The 18,312-nt window shown below is 46.3% G+C and overlaps 3 protein-coding genes across 5 annotated transcripts in view; 2 read left to right on the top strand and 1 right to left on the bottom strand.

Moving 5' to 3' along the window:
- The window catches only part of LOC307208942 (uncharacterized protein), an 81,905-nt gene that overhangs the window by 55,569 nt on the left and 8,024 nt on the right, over positions 1 to 18,312 (top strand). Inside the window, exon 1 of one of the 2 annotated variants that reach the window (XM_079963992.1) lies at positions 14,494 to 14,507. The exons of the other annotated variant lie outside the window; for it this stretch is intronic. The gene's annotated coding sequence lies outside the window, so the exon portion shown is untranslated. Of the gene's footprint in view, positions 1 to 14,493; positions 14,508 to 18,312 lie in introns of those variants that run through there. 2 annotated transcript variants of the gene reach the window in all.
- Positions 5,446 to 13,932, bottom strand: LOC307208483 (uncharacterized protein). Of its 2 annotated transcripts, XM_079963094.1 has the most exons (5): positions 13,815 to 13,932; positions 11,925 to 12,063; positions 11,669 to 11,795; positions 7,892 to 7,969; positions 5,446 to 7,701 (listed from the first exon to the last, which is right to left on the bottom strand). In XM_079963094.1, the coding sequence occupies exons 2-5, from the start codon at positions 11,997 to 11,999 to the stop codon at positions 6,059 to 6,061; spliced, it is 1,923 nt and encodes a 640-aa protein (XP_079819220.1). In that variant the 5' UTR covers positions 12,000 to 12,063; positions 13,815 to 13,932; the 3' UTR covers positions 5,446 to 6,058. The 2 variants fall into 2 exon arrangements, with proteins under 2 accessions (XP_079819220.1, XP_079819221.1); XM_079963095.1 differs by lacking the exon at positions 7,892 to 7,969.
- On the top strand, positions 13,932 to 17,492 carry LOC307208970 (uncharacterized protein). Its single transcript, XM_079964027.1, has 2 exons — positions 13,932 to 14,106; positions 16,463 to 17,492. The coding sequence occupies exon 2, from the start codon at positions 16,623 to 16,625 to the stop codon at positions 17,454 to 17,456; it is 834 nt and encodes a 277-aa protein (XP_079820153.1). The 5' UTR covers positions 13,932 to 14,106; positions 16,463 to 16,622; the 3' UTR covers positions 17,457 to 17,492.

Below are 18,312 nucleotides of genomic sequence, written 5' to 3'. Positions count from 1 at the left end.
CATTTCCAGGAGAAGGAGGGGAGAGGTGGAGTGTCCCGGCGGCGGAACACTTTGTTGAAGAGATGGAAGCGATCCACCGGCAACTCCAACTCAACTTAGAGAGAGCCAAGGAAGAATACAAGAAGCAAGCAGACAGAAGCAGAAGGGAAGGTGAAACCATAAGGGTGGGGAACCGGGTGTGGCTATCCACCCAAGGACTGCCGTTCAAGGGAGGGTGTAAGAAATTGAGACCCAAACGGCTGGGACCCTTTGAGGTCATACAACAGGTCAACCCGGTAGCATTCAAACTCAGATTGCCCAACCATATGAAGCTGCATCCAGTATTTCACAGGTCCTTACTGTCACCGTACCGAGAGGGGCGAGAGTGGGGAGAACGTGAGAGGGAGGTTACACAAACACCAGTCATAGAAGAAAGGGAACGCAACATGCATGTGGCAGAAATCATTGATTCCAGGTGGAAAGGGAATCAAGTAGATTATTTGGTAGAATGGGAAGGGGAAGCGGAGTCAGAAAACACATGGGTACCGGCAGAGGAGGTCAATGACGAGGTTTTAATAGAAACGTTTCATCAACGGTTCCCAAGGAAACCTCAGCCCGTGGCACGGTTCAGGAGGGAACACTTCGGCACCTCCGATGAGGAAGGGGAGTTTGAAGGGTTCCCAGAGTCAGGGGTGGAGGAGGGAGTAGACTCCGACGAGGAAGAGGAATCAGGGAGAAGAGACGGGAGGCAGTGACGAGAAGTGTTTGAGTCCTCGGATGAGGAGGAGTGTTCCTTCCGGGGTTTTCCATCCTCACCGCCCGTAGGGGAGGAGGCGGGAGGGGGTGAAGGGGGCCCTGGAGGGGAGGTGGATGTCAGGGAAGTGCCATCGGAAAGACAGGAGGTGGAGGGGCTCTCAGAAGTCAGGAGAGACTTAGCAGCGGAGGAAGGCACCAGCAGGGGGAGAATGGGAGATCAGAGAGAGAGGGAAGCGAAGGGATGGCTCAGGGAATCTTCTAGCGATAACAGCGGAGAAGTCTCAGGACCTCCCATAGGTACACCCACTCCTCGCCGGAAACTGTCGCGCCGTGAATCCAGACGACGCATTTCCGTCAAGGAGCTTTTATGCTGGAGTAAATTCCGTAGATGCCCACTGTCGGATTCTGCCAGCGATTGAAGGAGCCAAGCTTAAGGGCTCCACTAAAGACAGAGCTTAGCTAAACTGAGCAAACTCTGAGGGGCTAAGCTTTTATGCACAAGCAGCTCATCATCCCATCACAAAAACATTATGAAAATGATGTATAGGTGGTACATGACCCCAGTCAAGCTAGCAAAAATATATCACCTGTCAGATAATAAGTGTTGGAAATGTAAGGAAACTGAAGAAACGTTCTTTCACCTCTGGTGGACTTGCCCCAGGGTTTAGGCCTTCTGGGAAATGATATATAATGAGCTGGAAAAGGTATTTAAGTATACCTTCCCTAAGAAACCAGAGGCCCTCCTTTTGGGCATTGTTGGCCAGAGGGTGTTAAAGAATGATCGAACATTATTTATGTATGCAACAACAGCAGCAAGGATACTTGTCGCTAAATATTGGAAAACTCAAGATTTGCCCACGCTGGAAGAATGGCAGATGCAACTGATGGACTACATGGAGCTAGCAGAAATGACTGGCAGAATCCGAGACCTGGGAGAGGAAGCAGTGGAAGAGGATTGGAAGAAATTTAAGGACTACTTACAAAAACACTGTAAATTATATGAGGATGAGAGATTTGAAAATAACAGGGCACCATAAAGTTAGGTGAAAAGATTATGAGAATGAGTGAATTTTATGAGAAAAATAAATTTTGAATAAATATCATGTTAAAATTAGGTATTTAAGACCTAGATAAAAATATTCAAAGTTAGGGACAAAATATTGGAAATGTGTACAATAAGAATGGAAACAAGGTGATAAGTTGCTGACTAAAGTTTTATAAATTTGGAACGTAGGAGCGAGAGACGTGAGGAAGTCCAAAAATTAAGAAAAGATGGTTATTACAAGATGCTAAATTTTATGTTTGTTTCTTTTCTGTTTGTTCTCTGTTTATTCTGTTCTTTCTTTCTATTGTATTAACAAAATTCTTAATAAAAAATAATAATAAAAAAAGACTTAATGCAGGTGTCCCCACCCTCGGCCCTCCAGCTGTTTTGTGAGTACATCTGCCATCATCCCTGACCACTGGATCTGTTAGCTAGGGATGATGGGAGTTGCAGTCCCAAAACATCTGGAGGGCCGAGTTTGAGGATGCCTGACTTAATGTAATGTTACATAGAGAGGGGGAGAGTGTTGCTTTGGAAGCAGGGCTGGTAATAGTAGTAGTAGTTGTAGCAGCAGCAGCAGCAGCAGCAGTAGTAGTAGTATATATAACCTGCCCATCTGGCTGGGTTTCCCAATGCCCTCACTGTAGACAGCTTAAAAACATGGGGGAAAACATCAAGCATACAAAACCACCTGATACAGGGCTACCTTCCGATGTCTTGTAAAAGTTGTGTAATTCTTTATCTCCTTGACATTGGGCGCTACTGCCAAGAAGGTCATCTGCCTGGTTCCCTGTAACTTTGCCTCCCTCTCTCTGTGTGTGTGTATTCTCCCACCCCCAGAGGCTGGGTCCATCTCTGCTTCACAGATGATCTTGTAGTACAAACTTGGGCGGGGGTGGACATCCCACTTTGCAGCTGGCTTGCCTGGATCAGCCCCTCCCCCCACTCTACTAATCCCCAAAATGAAGGGGCAGGGGCGAGCCCTTCTCTACGCTTCTGATCTCCAAGGCCTGCTGTGGGTCATGTGTGATGCCCCAAACCATTATCCCACACAACCCGTGAATCCCCACTCTGTGGGAACAGAGGAGAGAGACTGAACAGGCCACCTGCCTCTCCTAAAATGTCTCACCAGAGCAAAGCACCTGGTCTTCCTGAGCCTGGAGTGAGTGATGGGGGGAAGAGGAAGGAAATGTGCAGAGACCCCTCCAAATCCAGTGTGCATGACTGCATATCTTCTGCCAGCGGGGAGCAACCTGCAGGGAAGGGGTGTGTTTCAGGACATGCAAGGTCAGCGTGCAACCCAGTCATGAGTTGGCTGTGTTATCTGGATCATGCCTTAACATCCTCAAGGAAGGATTCATTCTTTTCTGGTGTCTTGATCTGGTGTTTTCCCTCCTCTCCCTATCTTGCCCTTATTTTTGTGCCTCATTAAAATAAACTAATGCGAGTTGAAGGAGTTGTTCAGCTATTTTTCTCCCCCTTGCAAGTGTCTCCAGAAGGTAAATGACACCACCGAGTGGGGTTTGGGAGAGGCGTCCTTCCTGGCGCCAAGCCTTGAAGAGGAACATCGCAGAGGTCAACAGACAAGCCCCAGCCTGCTATGCAATCTTATATCTTCCGGCTGCCGAGATCTCTTTGGATCTGCTGGTCGTCCAGTGGAAGACAAGTGGGATCCTTTTTGCAGATCATCTTTCCCCAGAGGACATCCTGCTGGCGTGAGGCACTCGGGGCTCCCCCCCACTTGGCTCCCCCACTTCTCCCCTCTTTACAGCTGAATCGGAGCAAATAGCAATCTGGTTCTCCGCACATTGCCCTTTGTTGCTATTCAGCAGGGAAGGAGTTTTGCCAGGGGAACCAGAGCTGCTGTGGCCTTTGCCTCCTGGGCGGGGGGCAAGCGGCACCGTGCAGAGGATGTGCAGCAACAACGGCTGTGTCCTACCCTGTGGCCCTATAAGAACTTCACGTTCCTATGGCCCCCCTTGTTCAGCCTCTAGTTCTCTCCCTGGCTGGCCAGGTGCCCCCAGAAAGAAGCCGGAAAGCAGGATCCGAGCTCAAGAGCAAGGGGCTATGTGACTAGGCCAGGAGATTATGGGAGACCTCACTGCAAGGAGCGAAGTTAAAGGGAACCAGGCAGAGGGCCTTCTCGGTGGTGGCACCCACCCTGTGTAGCGCCCTCCCACCAGATGTCAAGGAAATAAGCAACTATCTGACTTTTAGAAGACATCTGAAGGCATTACTGTTTAGGGAAGATTTTAATGTTTAATGCTGTATAGTGTTTTTAATATCACATTCATCCAGTGCTTTACCAACTGCATTGGCTCCCAATGGAGTACAGGGTCAGGTTTAAGGTGATGGTTTTGACCTTTAAAGCCCTATGTGGCCTAGTACCCACATACCTACGGGACTGCCTCTCCTGGTATGCCCCACGGAGGACCTTAAGGTCCACAAATAACAACACTTTGGTGGTCCCGAGCCTCAAGGAGGTTAGATTGGTTTCAACTAGGGCCAGGGCCTTTTCAGTCCTGGCCCCTACTTGGTGCAACGCTCTGTCACAAGAGACTAGGGCCCTGCAGGACTTGACATCTTTCCACAGGGCCTGCAAGACAGAGCTGTTCCGGATGGCCTTTGGTTTGGACTCAGTCTGACCCTTATGTTCCCCTCCCCTTACAGTTTTGATCTACGGGCTACTATTAAAATGAGGCTGCATTTTAAATTGTATTTTAACCCGTATTTTAAATGCCCCCCACGCTATTATGTTATTATTGTAATTTTACTGGTGTTAGCTGCCCTGAGCCCAGCTCTGACCGGGGTATAAATATTTTTTTTAAATTATTATTATTATTTATTGTTTGGAATCCGCCCAGAGTGGCTGGGGAAACCCAGCCAGATGGGTGGGGTATAAATAAAATTATTGTTATTATTATTATTGAAAGGCTACCACTGCAGCAGTTTTAATCAAAACATCCTCTATGTTGATATTTGATATGCTTCTGAATAGACTAAAGGTTGGTACTCAAAAGAGCCCCTGTGACAGGACAATCTGAAGAGCTGGTCAGATTGTGAAACTTTATTTAGAAAAAAAGGTAGGAGGCCTAAAAGCAAAGCAAAACAAAACAAAACAAAAAAACACCACAACCCCAGGTTAGAGATTTCAAAACAAAGCAGACTGCTGTAGCTCTTTACCTGGACTAAGCACAGCCTATTCACAAGCAATACAGTATTTCTAGTGTACTAATGCGTAACACAGCAAATGGCCAGTCTCCCGCTGGTATGGAAGATGCACTGTGGACCCCATCATGAAAAGGAGTGGGATTAAAGCTGCGAGGGCAGCTCAGGTTTTAAGGTCCTGCACCCCCTTCTCTTTGGAGGGACTGACCTGTGGCTCATTTTCAACGTGTAGAGTCAAATACCGTATTTTTTGCTCTATAAGACACACCAGACCACAAGACGCACCTAGTTTTTGGAGGAGGAAAACAAGAAAAAATATATTCTGAATCTCAGAAGCCAGAACGGCAAGAGGGATCGCTGCGCAGTGAAAGCAGCAATCCCTCTTGCTGTTCTGGCTTCTGGGATAGCTGCGCAGCCTGCATTCACTCCATAAGACGCACACACATTTCCCCTTACTTTTTAGGAGGGGAAAAGTGAGTCTTATAGAGCAAAAAATACAGTATATCCCATTTCCCAAGTAGACATCCTAAGCCACCAGAAGACCCCAAATACAGGCCACTCGCAATTGGCGTACAGTGGTGAAGCACTCATAAGCCTGCCTCCTCCTCAATCTGCCCCCTTCCGGCTTGTCACGATGCATGATGCACATATCAAATGCATGTCAATCAGTCGTTGCTTGTAGTTGCCTTGTGATACCTGAAATATGTGACCGTTTTCCTTAAAGGAAAGGGTGATGGCAGCAGAACAGTGCCTTTAGCCACACCTCTGACCAAGGAGCTACGCTTTGTCTTATCTCCTTTTCCACCACTTGGATTTACACCGAATCTGTGCCCCATTCCAAATTTCAAACAGGGCCGGCCCAAACATTAGGCAGAGTGCGAATACCGCCTCAGACACTTAACATAGCAGTGCTAGGAATTTCTTCTTTCCCCCTTATAATCAATTATGGCGGCTGTGAATGGGCATTGATTACTTTGCATAACTCTAAGATGAAACATAGCTGCCATACATTGTACTTTTGGCAGTTCGGTTCCATTAGGCTTCACTGTTGACAGTTTTTTCTCACCAAGCAGGAACAAAACCTTACATCATAGTACATTGCAGATCTTCTCATGCTCCATTCTCTGCTATGTGGGTTCTTTGATGTGTAGCAAGGTTTCCACTCTGGCTGAAGCTCTTTCCACACTCCATACATTTAAATGGTTTCTCCCCAGTATGGGTTCTTTGATGTAAAGTAAGGTTATTCTGACGACGGAAGCTCTTTCCACACTTGAGGCATTGAAATGGTTTTTCCCCTGTGTGGGCTCTGTGATGCACAGTCAGTCCACTCCTACAACTGAAGCCCTTTCCACACTCCATGCATTCAAACGGTTTCTCCCCAGTGTGGGTTCTCTGATGTACAGTAAGCGCACTCCTACAAGTGAAGCTCTTTCCACACTTCATGCATAAAAATGGTTTCTCCCCAGTGTGGGTTCTTTGATGTAAAGTAAGATAATAATTGAGACTAAAACTCTTTCCACACTCCATACATTGAAATGGTTTCTCCCCAGTGTGGGTCCTTTGATGTGCAGTAAGGCTTCCGCTATGTCTGAAGGTCTTTCCACACTCCATACATTTGAATGGTTTCTCCCCGGTGTGGTCTCTTTGATGGAAAGTAAGGTTACTCCTACGACGAAAGGTCTTTCTACACTCCATGCATTCATACGGTTTCTCCCCAGTGTGTGTTCTTTGATGTACAGTAAGTGCACTCCTACAATTGAAGCTCTTTCCACACTCCATGCATTCAAATGGTTTCTCCCCGGTGTGGGTTCTTTGATGTAAAGTAAGAGAGTGACTAAAAGTGAAACTCTTCCCACACACCATACATTTAAATGGTTTCTCCCCGGTGTGGGTTCTTTGATGTGCAGTAAGGTTTCCACTCTGGCTGAAGCTCTTTTCACACACCATACATTCAAATGGTTTCTCCCCAGTGTGGGTTCTTTCATGTAAACTAAGGTTACTCCTATGACTGAAGCTCTTTCCACACTCTATGCATTTATGCAGTTTTTCCCCAGTGTGGGATCTCTGATGTAAAGTAAGATGGTGATTTTGACTGAAAGTCTTTTCACACAACATAGATTTAAATCGATTTCCCCCAGTGTGGGTTCTTTGATGCACAATAAGGACACTACTCGAACAGACGCTGTTTCCACACTCCATGGATGTATGTGGTTTCTCCCCAGTATGGGTTCTTTGATGTAACATAAGATGGTGATTGAGACTGAAACACTTTCCACACACAATACATTTAAATGGTTTCTCCCCTGTGTGGGTTCTTTGATGTGCAATAAGGTTTCCGCTCTGGCTGAAACTCTTTCCACACTCCATGCATTTGAACGGTTTCTCCCCTGTGTGGGTTTTTTTATGCTTGACAAGGTTACCAGCACCGCTTAAGCTCTTTCCACACTCCGTGCACTTAAACATTTTCTCCCCTGTTTGGGTTCCTTGATGTAAACTAACACTTCCACTCTGACTGAAGCTCTTTCCACCCTCTACACTGCTACTTCCTGTGCATTCTTCCTGTGGATTTAGGGATACATGGACACCAATATCCTGAGTAGTAAGGGAGTTCTTTTTCCAGTTCTCCCACGTATTTCCTACATACTTTTTGGTTGATTGTTGATTTACAAAGGTCTCTTTCTGTGCTTCATGCTCCATGTTTTCTACAGACACCATGGATGGCTCATCAGATTTCTCACTCTTCTGCCCATTACCTGTTTTGAGGCAGAAAAAGAAAATGTCATTCAAATTGCAAGGTAAAGCAGAGACTCTCATTGTAGTTCAGGCCCAGTTCTCAGCTTCTCTGATTTTACCATTTTCAAGCATGTCTCCCTACTTCTCTCCCTCCTCAGCTGAATCTGAAGTTAGCTTCTGAATATCCTACAGTCTCAACTAAGCACCTACCTGCTGATATCTCCCCTTCTTTGGGATTCTGGAGAAACGGATCTTGTATTTCTTCCCAACAGGAGTTGAGGTCTGATTCTTTCAGGGAAAGAGACAATATTAGTTACTTTGGGCCACAAAATATAAAGCCATTTCAAATCAATGCATATACCTATGACCTCAAATCCAAGATACAAAATAATAATAATAATATTCCGACTAAACATCAGGAAGCGCTTTCTGTTGGTAAGAGCTGTTCGACAATGGAACAGTCTCTCTCTGGAGGTTATGGACTCTCTTTCCTTGCATGTTCTTAAGCAGAGGCTGAGTGGCCATCTGTGGTGGATGCTTGAGTTGAGATTCTTGCATTGCAGGGGGTTGGGTTAGATGACCTTTGGGGTCCCTTCCAACTCTACATTTCAATGATCCAATGAAAAGGGAATCACATATCCGGACCAGATACATCACTTGAAAATTTGTCACTGACCCATGCTAAACTAAAGTAAGAAACTCTAGGGAAACAGGTACAGTGGACACTCGGGTTGCGAACGTGATCCATGCGGGAGGCACATTCCCAACCCACAGCGTTCGCAACCCGTCTGCGCACACGCGGGTTGCGATTTGGCGCTTCTGCGCATACGCAAAGTGTGATTTAGCACATGTGCGAGCGCCAAAACCCAGAAGTAACCCTTTCTGGTACTTCCTGGTTTCGGCGCGTCCGTAACCCGAAAACGCGCAACCTGAAGCATCTGTAACCCAAGGTATGACTGTACTCTTAAAAGTGTGTTGATAATAATAATAATAATAATTATTATTATTATTATTATTATTATTAAAAAAAACTACAGGGGTACCTCAAGTTACAAACGCTTCAGGTTACAAACGCTTCAGGTTACAAACTCCACTAACCTGGAAGAGTTACCTCAAGTTGAGAAATTTTCCCCGGGATAAGAACGGAAATCGTGTGCTGGCGGTGCAGTGGCAGCAAGAGGCCCCTTTAGCGAAAGAACACCTCTAGTTAAGAACAGTTTCAGGTTAAGAACGGACCTCCGGAACGAATTAAATTCGTAACCAGAGGTACGACTGTAGCTAGCCTTTTTCAGGAGCTTATATTGGCCCAAATATAAGCCGCACTCCCCCCCCCCCAAACAGTGAAAAGTTAAAGTGCGGCTTAAATTTGCAACATTACAAAAAATGGCTTTTACGATATTGCAGCTGAAACAGACATACAGTAAAACGGAACGTGTGTGAGCGCCTGCTGAATTTTAAGGGAGCGGCTTATATTCAGGTATTGTCTTTTTATCTCCTCCACCCCATGAATTTTAAACGTGCGGCTTATTTGCGGGTGCAGCTTATATTCAGTATGTAATTTGTCCCTTGGACATATCTGAGGATTGGAAAGTAGCCAATGGAATAATTTTTCATTTTATTTTTTAGAAAAAGTGAATGGAAGTGACAGGCTGGTTAATTTAACATCTGTCCCTGGACTAGATGACCTGTGGGGTCCCTTCCAACTCTTATGATTCTAAGCCATGGGTAGGCAAACTAAGGCCCGGGGGCCAGATCTAGCCCAATCGCCTTCTAAATCTGGCCCATGGACGGTCCAGGAATCAGTATGTTTTTACATGAGTAAAATGTGTCCTTTTATTTAAAATGCATCTCTGGGTTATTTGTGGTGCATAGGAATTCGTTCATTTCCCCCCAAAGTAATAGTCCGGCCCCCCACAAGGTCTGAGGGACAGTGGACCAGCCCCCTGCTGAAAAAATTTGCTGTCTATAAAAATTCACAAATCATCTCCTGATTTCTTTCAGATTTTCTATTTCTTTTCCTTCCACTGTAAATTTTTTTTATTGTATTTTGTGCTTTTTTTTTTTTATCTGCCAAGCCAACCACTTTCCTGATTTATCAGCACATCCCGAAATTTTTCTGTCCCATTCTTTTTCTGTTCCATTCCACTTCTTGATTTATTAACATTGCAAACTGGCTTTGTAGCATTTTGGTATTTTGATTTGGAATACTGTGTGCAGTTCTGTCCTCCTTAAAGGTAAAGGTAAAGGTACCCCTGCCCGTACGGGCCAGTCTTGACAGACTCTGGGGTTGTGCGCCCATCTCACTTAAGAGGCCAGGGGCCAGTGCTGTCCGGAGACACTTCCGGGTCACGTGGCCAGCGTGACATCGCTGCTCTGGCGAGCCAGAGCCGCACACGGAAACGCCGTTTACCTTCCCGCTAGACAGCGGTCCCTATTTATCTACTTGCACCCGGAGGTGCTTTCGAACTGCTAGGTTGGCAGGCGCTGGGACCGAGCAGCGGGAGCGCACCCCGCCGCAGGGATTCGAACCGCCGACCTTTCGATCGGCAAGTCCTAGGCGCTGAGGCTTTTACCCACAGCGCCACCTGCGTCCCTTTCTGTCCTCCTTACCGCCAAACAAATAGTATAAAGTTGGAGGAGGTTTGGAAATGGACAATCGAAATGATGAAGGGGATGAACCGAAATGATGAAGAGCGACTCCTTTATGCTGAATGTGACATGCAGTGTAAATTAATAATGCAGAGTTTTTAAGTGAAAGAATAAGAGCTTTACTGAGTTAAAATAAACTTCTTCCTAAACAACATGGTTCCAAACAGTTTGACTGAGATTGAAGGGGGACAGTCAGTTAGGTTACCCTAAAAAACTGTTTGTGAATTCCCCCCCCCCCCAATCAGGCCTCAAAACCTCAAGCACTTTTCAAACTGCACTTTTCATTTTCTCTAAGGCTAAAAAAGCTTTTAGCTAAGCATCTTTTTATGCAACAAAGGCAGCTGAATTAAAACAATGCCTTCGCTCTCTGGCTAGCTGACCTTGGCAATAGCTTGTTGCAAACTCTCTTCCGGGAAGAGAGCCAGGGAACAAGATAAACATTTCTATGTAAACCTATGAAGGGGAAGGGGGGGAAAGGGGTTTTTTGAAACAGGATAAAAACTTGTTTGTAAAATGTTTTCGGCGGCTACAAGGTTACATACTGACTCTGCTCATAACTGAGGCAGATTGACTCTGACTGAAATCTTACAGAGAACACAGAGAGAAAATGGCTGCCACTTATAAGGAGAATGAGTCACATGTCGGAGTGACTCCGCAGTTAGCAGTTAGGCCTGACTAACTTTAGTAGGCCCAAATGATTGCGCACTTCCCAGCCTGCTTTGCTGCTTCTGCTCTCATGTGTCTTTGTCATGTGACAGAATGTTGGAAGGTTGAGATAAAAGTACAGTGGTGCCTCGCAAGACGAAATTAATCCGCTCCGTGAGGCATTTCGTATAGCCGTTTTTTCGTCTTGCAAAGCAAGCCCATTGACAGCTTAGCGGATTAGCGCTATTAGCGGCTTTTAGCGGCTTTTAGCGATCAGCTGTTAAGTGGCTTAGCGGCTTAGGGAAAGGGGGGGAGGGGAAAAAACCTGCAGGAACTCGCAAGACATTTTCGTCTTGCGAAGCAAGCCCATAGGAAATTCGTTTTGCGAAGCGCCTCCAAAACGGAAAACCCTTTCGTCTAGCGGGTTTTCCGTCTTGCGAGGCGTTCGTTTTGCGGGGCACCACTGTAGGTCCTTCCAAACAGAGTGCATAGTTAAACTAGGGAACTTTCCCACAGGGGGCAGTGATGGCCGCAAACTTGGGTGGCTTGAAAAGAATAGAACGCAACTGCATTGAGTAGGAGAGGTCTTTCGATGGCTACTGCTTGTTCCTACATGGCATGAATGAATGGCTCAAACAGGAGATTCACACCTCCAATGTCTAACAGCCAAGAGGAATAAAAATCTGCCCTTACCTAGAGAGGCCACCATCTCATAATTCTCCTCCATGACTTCCTTGTGCAGAGCTCTTTGGCCAGGATCCAGCAGAGCCCACTCCTCCTCCGTGAAAAACACAGCCACCTCCTCAAAGGTCAAGAGGGCCTGGAAGAAGAAGAAGAAGAAAACAGAGCTTCTCTTTGGTCCCCATCATCCCCACTCAACACAGAGGGAGGCTGGGTGGTCCCATCTGTGCCTCTTCCCTCCTCCCTGCTCCCGTTGCTCTTTCCCTACCTGAGGAAGCTGCCTGGCTCCTCTTTTCACTCCACCTCTGAGAAGAGGCCGTTCAGAGGGGGTCTCGGAGGCCATTGCGCTGTCACTTCTGGGACTCCCTCACCTATTGCCAAGATGCACTTCAAAGCAGGGAGCAGGTCTTTGATGTGGGCAATGGAGAAAGACAGATTTATTTAGGGTGGGAGACATTTAATAATAATAATAATAATAATAATAATAATAATAATAATAATAATATATTTATATCCCACCCTCCTCAGCCAAAGCCGGGCTCAGAGCGGCTAACAACAATAAAAGTAACACAACATTCCAAAATCAATTCAAAATCAGTTTCATGGTAACCACTGGGCAAGAGTTTTGTGAGGATTACCGAAGGAGGGGGTCAGGCTGTGCCTTGGTCAAAGGCCTGGTGGAACAGCTCTGTCTTGCAGGCCCTCCAGAAAGATGTCAATTCTGCAGGGCCCTAGTCTCTTGTGATAGAGCGTTCCACCAGATTGGGGCCACGGCCGAAAAAGCCCTGGCTCTGGATGAGGCCAGCCTAACCTCTCTGTGGCCCAGGACCTTACACAGATAGCACACCTTTGACGGGGAACAAATATTAAGCAAAGGTAGACGTCATCTGGAATAAGCAAATTCTTGTTTCCTTTTGCCTCCTTCTCACATCAGCCTCTTTCTTACTAAGGAAGCTCCAGAGGCCGATTTCCCTTAACATTGTCCCTCTCTCACTGCCCTCCTCCCCACTTCAAGATCTGCTCCCTCTCTCCGAATCAAAAGCCTCTGTTCTCTGGAAGGAAACTATTTGGCTTTAGTAGAAATAATATAAGGAGTTACATACAAATAAGTATTAAGTCTTAAGCTTTAAGATATTTTATCGTAAGATAAGGCTAAAATAAATTAAGGCAAACTGAATGACAGAATATAGTAGAGAAAGATGGAAGGACTTGTTGAGTTAATTAACAGGTTAGACTTTTAAGATAAATTATTTAATTAAAAATTGAGTGTTATCAGGTGAAAATGCAAAGCTATAATATATTAAGATGAATTATCAAGATAAAAGCAAAAATGGAAAGGATTTGTTGAAATTACTAATTGAACTAGAATACAAAAAAGGGAGGTGTGAGGAGGTCAGGGAAACAAGTACTGTAAATGAAAGTTAAGATATGGAAAGGATGACGTGTGGTTTTTTTTAATTGTTTTTATTTTTGTGTGTGTGTGTATTCTGTATTTTTTGTTTATTTTCTCTTTTATATTTTTGTAACCTTTTTGAAACTTCAATAAAATATTTTTTTTAAAAAAAGCCTCTGTTCTCCAGCTGTTTCCCCTGCACCAAAGCAGACCCCCCCCCCGCTCCACTCGCCCTCCCAATATATGGGCAACCAGGAGCCCACTGAGGCAGAGCCTGGAAGGAGCAACAGAGGGGGCGGGCGGGCGGGCAAGAGGAGGCAGTGGTGAGAAGAGAGAAGCAGGCTGTTCAGCAGAGCATCACTAGTTGGAATGGGGCTGCAACCCCTTTGAATGGAGTAGGACTGACTTCGGAGTAAGCTTGACAGGATGGGGGCTGTAAACCTATTTGCAGTTAGGTTGCATGAGGGCGGATTCGTCTCAGGCAGCCCCCCCCACCTCGCCCCCTCCTATCCCCTAGGGATGTTGGCTTGATCTCTCTGCTTCAAAGAAGATCTTGTAATGCAAACCCTGTTGGGGGGGGGAGGAGGGCCCTATTTTGCAGCCGGATTGCCTGGATCTCCCCCCCCCTAAACGGATCCTACTTGTCTCTCATCCCCCTCCCCAAATCCTTCCTCCCCTCCCAGCTGCCCTGTTTGTAGATTCAGGGGGAGGAAAAGCATAAATCCTTCTCCCACCCCCACCCCCCCACCCCCAAATATGCTGCACCTCTTTCTCCCCTTCAACCGGCCTGTTTCTCTTCTGGGGCTGTGCATGGAGACCCCCCCCCTCCCCTCCAACTTTGCCACTTCCATCCCTCCTCCCCCTGCAAAAAAACCCCCCTTCTTGCCTCTCTAGGAAGCGCAGCTCGATAGACCCAAGCGGAAATCCTGATTCCCCGCAAGCAAAGCTCTAAGAGATCTCGTTTATTTAGTGAGAAGGGCGCAGGTTCGATCCCCGGCAGCGGCAGCGAAAGAGACACACACACACACCCCCCCCGAAAAAACGGCCGTGGCAAAAGGTGAGCCGTCTACGTTTCACTTGTTCCTGTTTCGCTGGAGGGGTTGGGAGAGAGCAGTTACCTGCGACCACCCTAAAGGGAAGTCGAACCGGGACCCCAAACCCGGCGTCCCTCTGCGGGTTCCGGACCCCTCGCGACGCCTCGGCCGGTGTCCGCCCCCCCCCGCAGGAATCTCCCGGGGCGCTCCGGGCTCCGCGCGCGCTGCGAGGCGCATCCGTGGTGCGCCTTTGGGGGGGGTCCCTTTGGGCTGCAGAGACGGAGAGAGGGAGTCCACGTAAGGGTTAAAGGACGCGAGGGACGCCTGGATAGAGACCCCCCCTGCTCCCCCCCCACTCCCTGCGATGCTCCTGCGAATGGAGATGTGGGCGCGCTCGGGAGAGACTTGGTGCGCAGGGCGAGGAGTGAGATGTGCCAAGGGACGTTTCTGGGCGCAGGGGAGCTTCAGAGGGGGCAGAGGATGCTGGGGAGGGGCTGGGGGGCATGGAAGCATCCCCGGGGCAAGAACAAGTTAAGTCCAGGGAGCATTGGCCCGGAGGGGGGGCTGGAGACCGAGAACGGGAAACGTGGCCTTTCGGAGGGACGTCTCCACCTTGTGCGCTGTCGGGGAGCCGAGGTCCCTTCGCCCCTCCCCATAAAATATTCGAGGGGGCTGCTCCCCGCCCGAGTTGATTGGCATTGCCATTCAAATGGTGTATGCACGCTGTGTCGTGATCAATTATGTAGCCCCCTGTTGTAAACAAAATCTGCCCTTCTTCCCTTATGGGGTACCCAAGAGCCCATATAGAGTCCTTTCGTGGGTTCCCTATCGGTAGGAGAAAATTGTTGTTGTTGTTTAGTCGTTTAGTCGTGTCCGACTCTTCGTGACCCCATGGACCAGAGAACGCCAGGCACTCCTGTCCTCCACTGCCTCCCGCAGCTTGGTCAGACTCATGCTGGTAACCTCGAAAACACTGTCCAACCATCTCGTCCTCTGTCGCCCCCTTCTCCTTGTGCCCTCCATCTTTCCCAACATCAGGGTCTTTTCCAGGGAGTCTTCTCTTCTCATGAGGTGGCCAACGTATTGGAGCCTCAGCTTCACGATCTGTCCTTCCAGTGAGCACTCAGGGCTGATTTCCTTCAGAATGGAGAGGTTTGATCTTCTTGCAGTCCATGGGACTCTCAAGAGTTTCCTCCAGCACCATAATTCAAAAGCATCAATTCTTCAGCGATCAGCCTTCTTTATGGTCCAGCTCTCACTTCCAAAGCAGCTTACTAGCTGCTTTGCTTCTCAATACAGTATTATCTGTTTGGCCTCTGTTATTTTCTCCTACTGTTGACTCCATGGACAAAGAAAACAGTAGGAGAAAAGTGCAAGTAGATAAATAGGTACCACTCCAGCGGGAAGGTAAACAACGTTTCCGTGCGCTGCTCTGGTTTGCCAGAAGCGGCTTAGTCATGCTGGCCACATGACCCGGAAGCTGTACGCCGGCTCCCTCAGCCAATAAAGCAAGATGAGCGCTGCAACCCCAGAGTCGGCCACGACTGGACCTAATGGTCAGGGGTCCCTTTACCTTTTACCCCATATTTTATTCAAGTTGGCACCCTTATCTGGAGGGGTCTCCCTCGGCTTCTCCCTCCTGCCTAGGAATCTGACTCTGCTCCAAGTCCATGGAGAGATGGATCCCTGAAAAATGGGGTGGGTCCAAATGACCTTCCTGGTGTCAGAGACCTTCCTGAATCATGGTCTTTGGATAGAATTTCAAAATGTCAAGTTGTTTTGCAGGCAGACACAAATTCCTACAGGTGTTGTGGAAGATGCAGAAAGCAGGAAAGAGAGGGGCAGAGTTAGGCTTCCCATATATCAGGAAAATTCCTCACATGTCCTTGGTTTTGGGGTGTAAAAATGGCATCGTGAGGGAATTTGGCCAAATCGGCAACATCTCAGGGGAAACCCTAGGCAGAATTAATTTTGATTTATTCATTTTTTTTAGTGGAAAAAGCTAGTTTTTGCCAAATATATGCTACAGGGCCTTATAATGAGACCAGAGTGGGTAAGAAGAGGCCTGCATGCCTGAGGCAATATATTGCTTACTCTTTCTGTAACATTTAAATCAAGTTCCTGGAAGTAAATCTTTTAAACTCAGCTCAGTCAGTAAAGCATGAGACTCTTAATCTCAGGGATGTGAGTTGGAAACCCATGTGAGGCAAAAGATTCCTGCCTTGCAGGGGGCTGGGTTTCCTTTTTTAAAAAATGGAACACAGGAGAAGGGAGCATGTGTGAAATGTTAAACAAATGTTAACACAAGAGAAGGTGCCATTGCTTTGTTCCCTTTCTTGAAACTCTAACAGGATTTCCTTTCCCCCAACTCCCAACCAGGTGATGGAGAAGGCAGTCAGAATTCGGAGTGGCCATCACAGATATCCTTAGGAATAAAAAAGGTAGCATTTAAATATGCAGAATATACAATGTGATTCAGTCAGTGAGCACACTGAGTTCCCATCAATGAACTGAAACAGTGGAGACACCATTTAAAGGCATGGATTGCGGAAAGGACTTCCGTGGGAGTGGAATTCCTTCAAAACATCACGGAACTCACACAGGGGAGAAACCATATAAATGTATAGAGTGTGGAAAGAGCTTCCTTTTGAGTAAACACCTTAATGCACATCATCGAACTCACACTGGTGAGAAACCATTTAGTTGTATGGAGTGCGGAAAGACCTTCAGTCAGAGTGGAAACTTTAAAAGACATCAGCGAATTCACACTGGGGATAAACCATTTAAATGCATAGAATGTGGAAAGTGCTTCAGTGATAGTGGAAACCTTACAAGCCATCAACTGACTCACACAGAAGAGAAGCCATTTAAATGCATAGTGTGTGAAAAGAGCTTCAATTGTAGAGGAAACCTTAGAAGACATCAGCGAATTCACACAGGGGAAAAGTCATTTAAATGTATGGCATGTGGAAAGACCTTTTGTGAAAGGGCAAAACTTTCCATACATCTACGAACTCACACAGGGGAAAAACCATTTAAATGCATGGAGTGTGGAACATGCTTCCGTCATAGAGAATCGCTGAAAATGCATCAATATACTCATACAGGAAATAAACCATATAAATGTTTTGAGTGTGGAAAATGCTTCAGTCAGAGAGAATCAATGAAAATGCATCAATATACTCATACAGGAGAAAAACCATATAAATGTTTTGAGTGTGGAAAATGCTTCATTCAGAGTGGAAGCCTTAATGTACATCTACAAACTCACACAAGGGAGAAACCTTTTAAATGCATGGATTGTGGAAAGAACTTCATTAATAGTGGAACACTTAGAAGACATCAGCAAACTCACATGGGAAAAACAATTTGAATGTATGTTTGGTTGCAGAATAAATCCAGGCACATCTGGAGGATATTAGTTTGTTTTGTATTATGTGTTATTACGTAGGAATGTTAAAATGTGTTCGACAGTGTGTTATTTCCACAAATGGGGGGGCTATTTCATGGCTATTTTTGTGTGTAATTGTTTTTATGTTTAATGTCTTATTCCTTACACCCCAGTGGAGGATCCTCATACATTTTATGCCTTTTAACAGATCAGGCTATTATGTAGTCCAATGTTTAGAATTAGATAAATTTATAACCACATTTAGTTGTTTCACCTGGCACTCTGCCAACTTCCCTACCCATTTTAAAATGTGCTAAAACTCACTTTACCAAGGAGAAGCTTCAGGAAGTATATGCTTTGGTTTAGCAGGAATGATCCCTTATAGAGTTAAATTGACTTATTTGGACAAGTGCCCCTTAAGAATGGTGTTGCTTTAACAGATTGGTTTGAAAGTTGAGAACCACGGGGCAAGATAAATTAAAATTGGACTCAGTTTGAATTGGGCAAGTGTATCCAGGCTGCAATTAGCTTTTTGGTCCTTAATGTGCAAGTGAGCAACTTCCCATGACTGCAAGACCAGAGCCTATAATAATAAAATCCCATAGAATGGCCAAGGCAAAGACATTTCTCTCAAGACGTGTCCGAAACCTGTGCCAGCTTTGGTGGGTGCCAGGCAACATGGTTAATATGAAAGCCCTAAGTGGATTCACCAGGGATTGCCACTACTGTGACACCATGCCGGTGTGAGACCACAGAAGAGCTACCTTCGCACCTGAGAACACAAAAACGGTGGAGCTAAAAAAACAAAAAAAAAAACAAAAAACTGCATTTTCTTTTC

The sequence above is a fragment of the Podarcis cretensis genome (assembly GCF_951804945.1).
Source record: "Podarcis cretensis genome assembly, chromosome: 2".
NCBI classification, from domain to species: Eukaryota; Metazoa; Chordata; class Lepidosauria; order Squamata; family Lacertidae; genus Podarcis; species Podarcis cretensis.
This window is presented reverse-complemented; position numbering and strand designations above follow the sequence as displayed.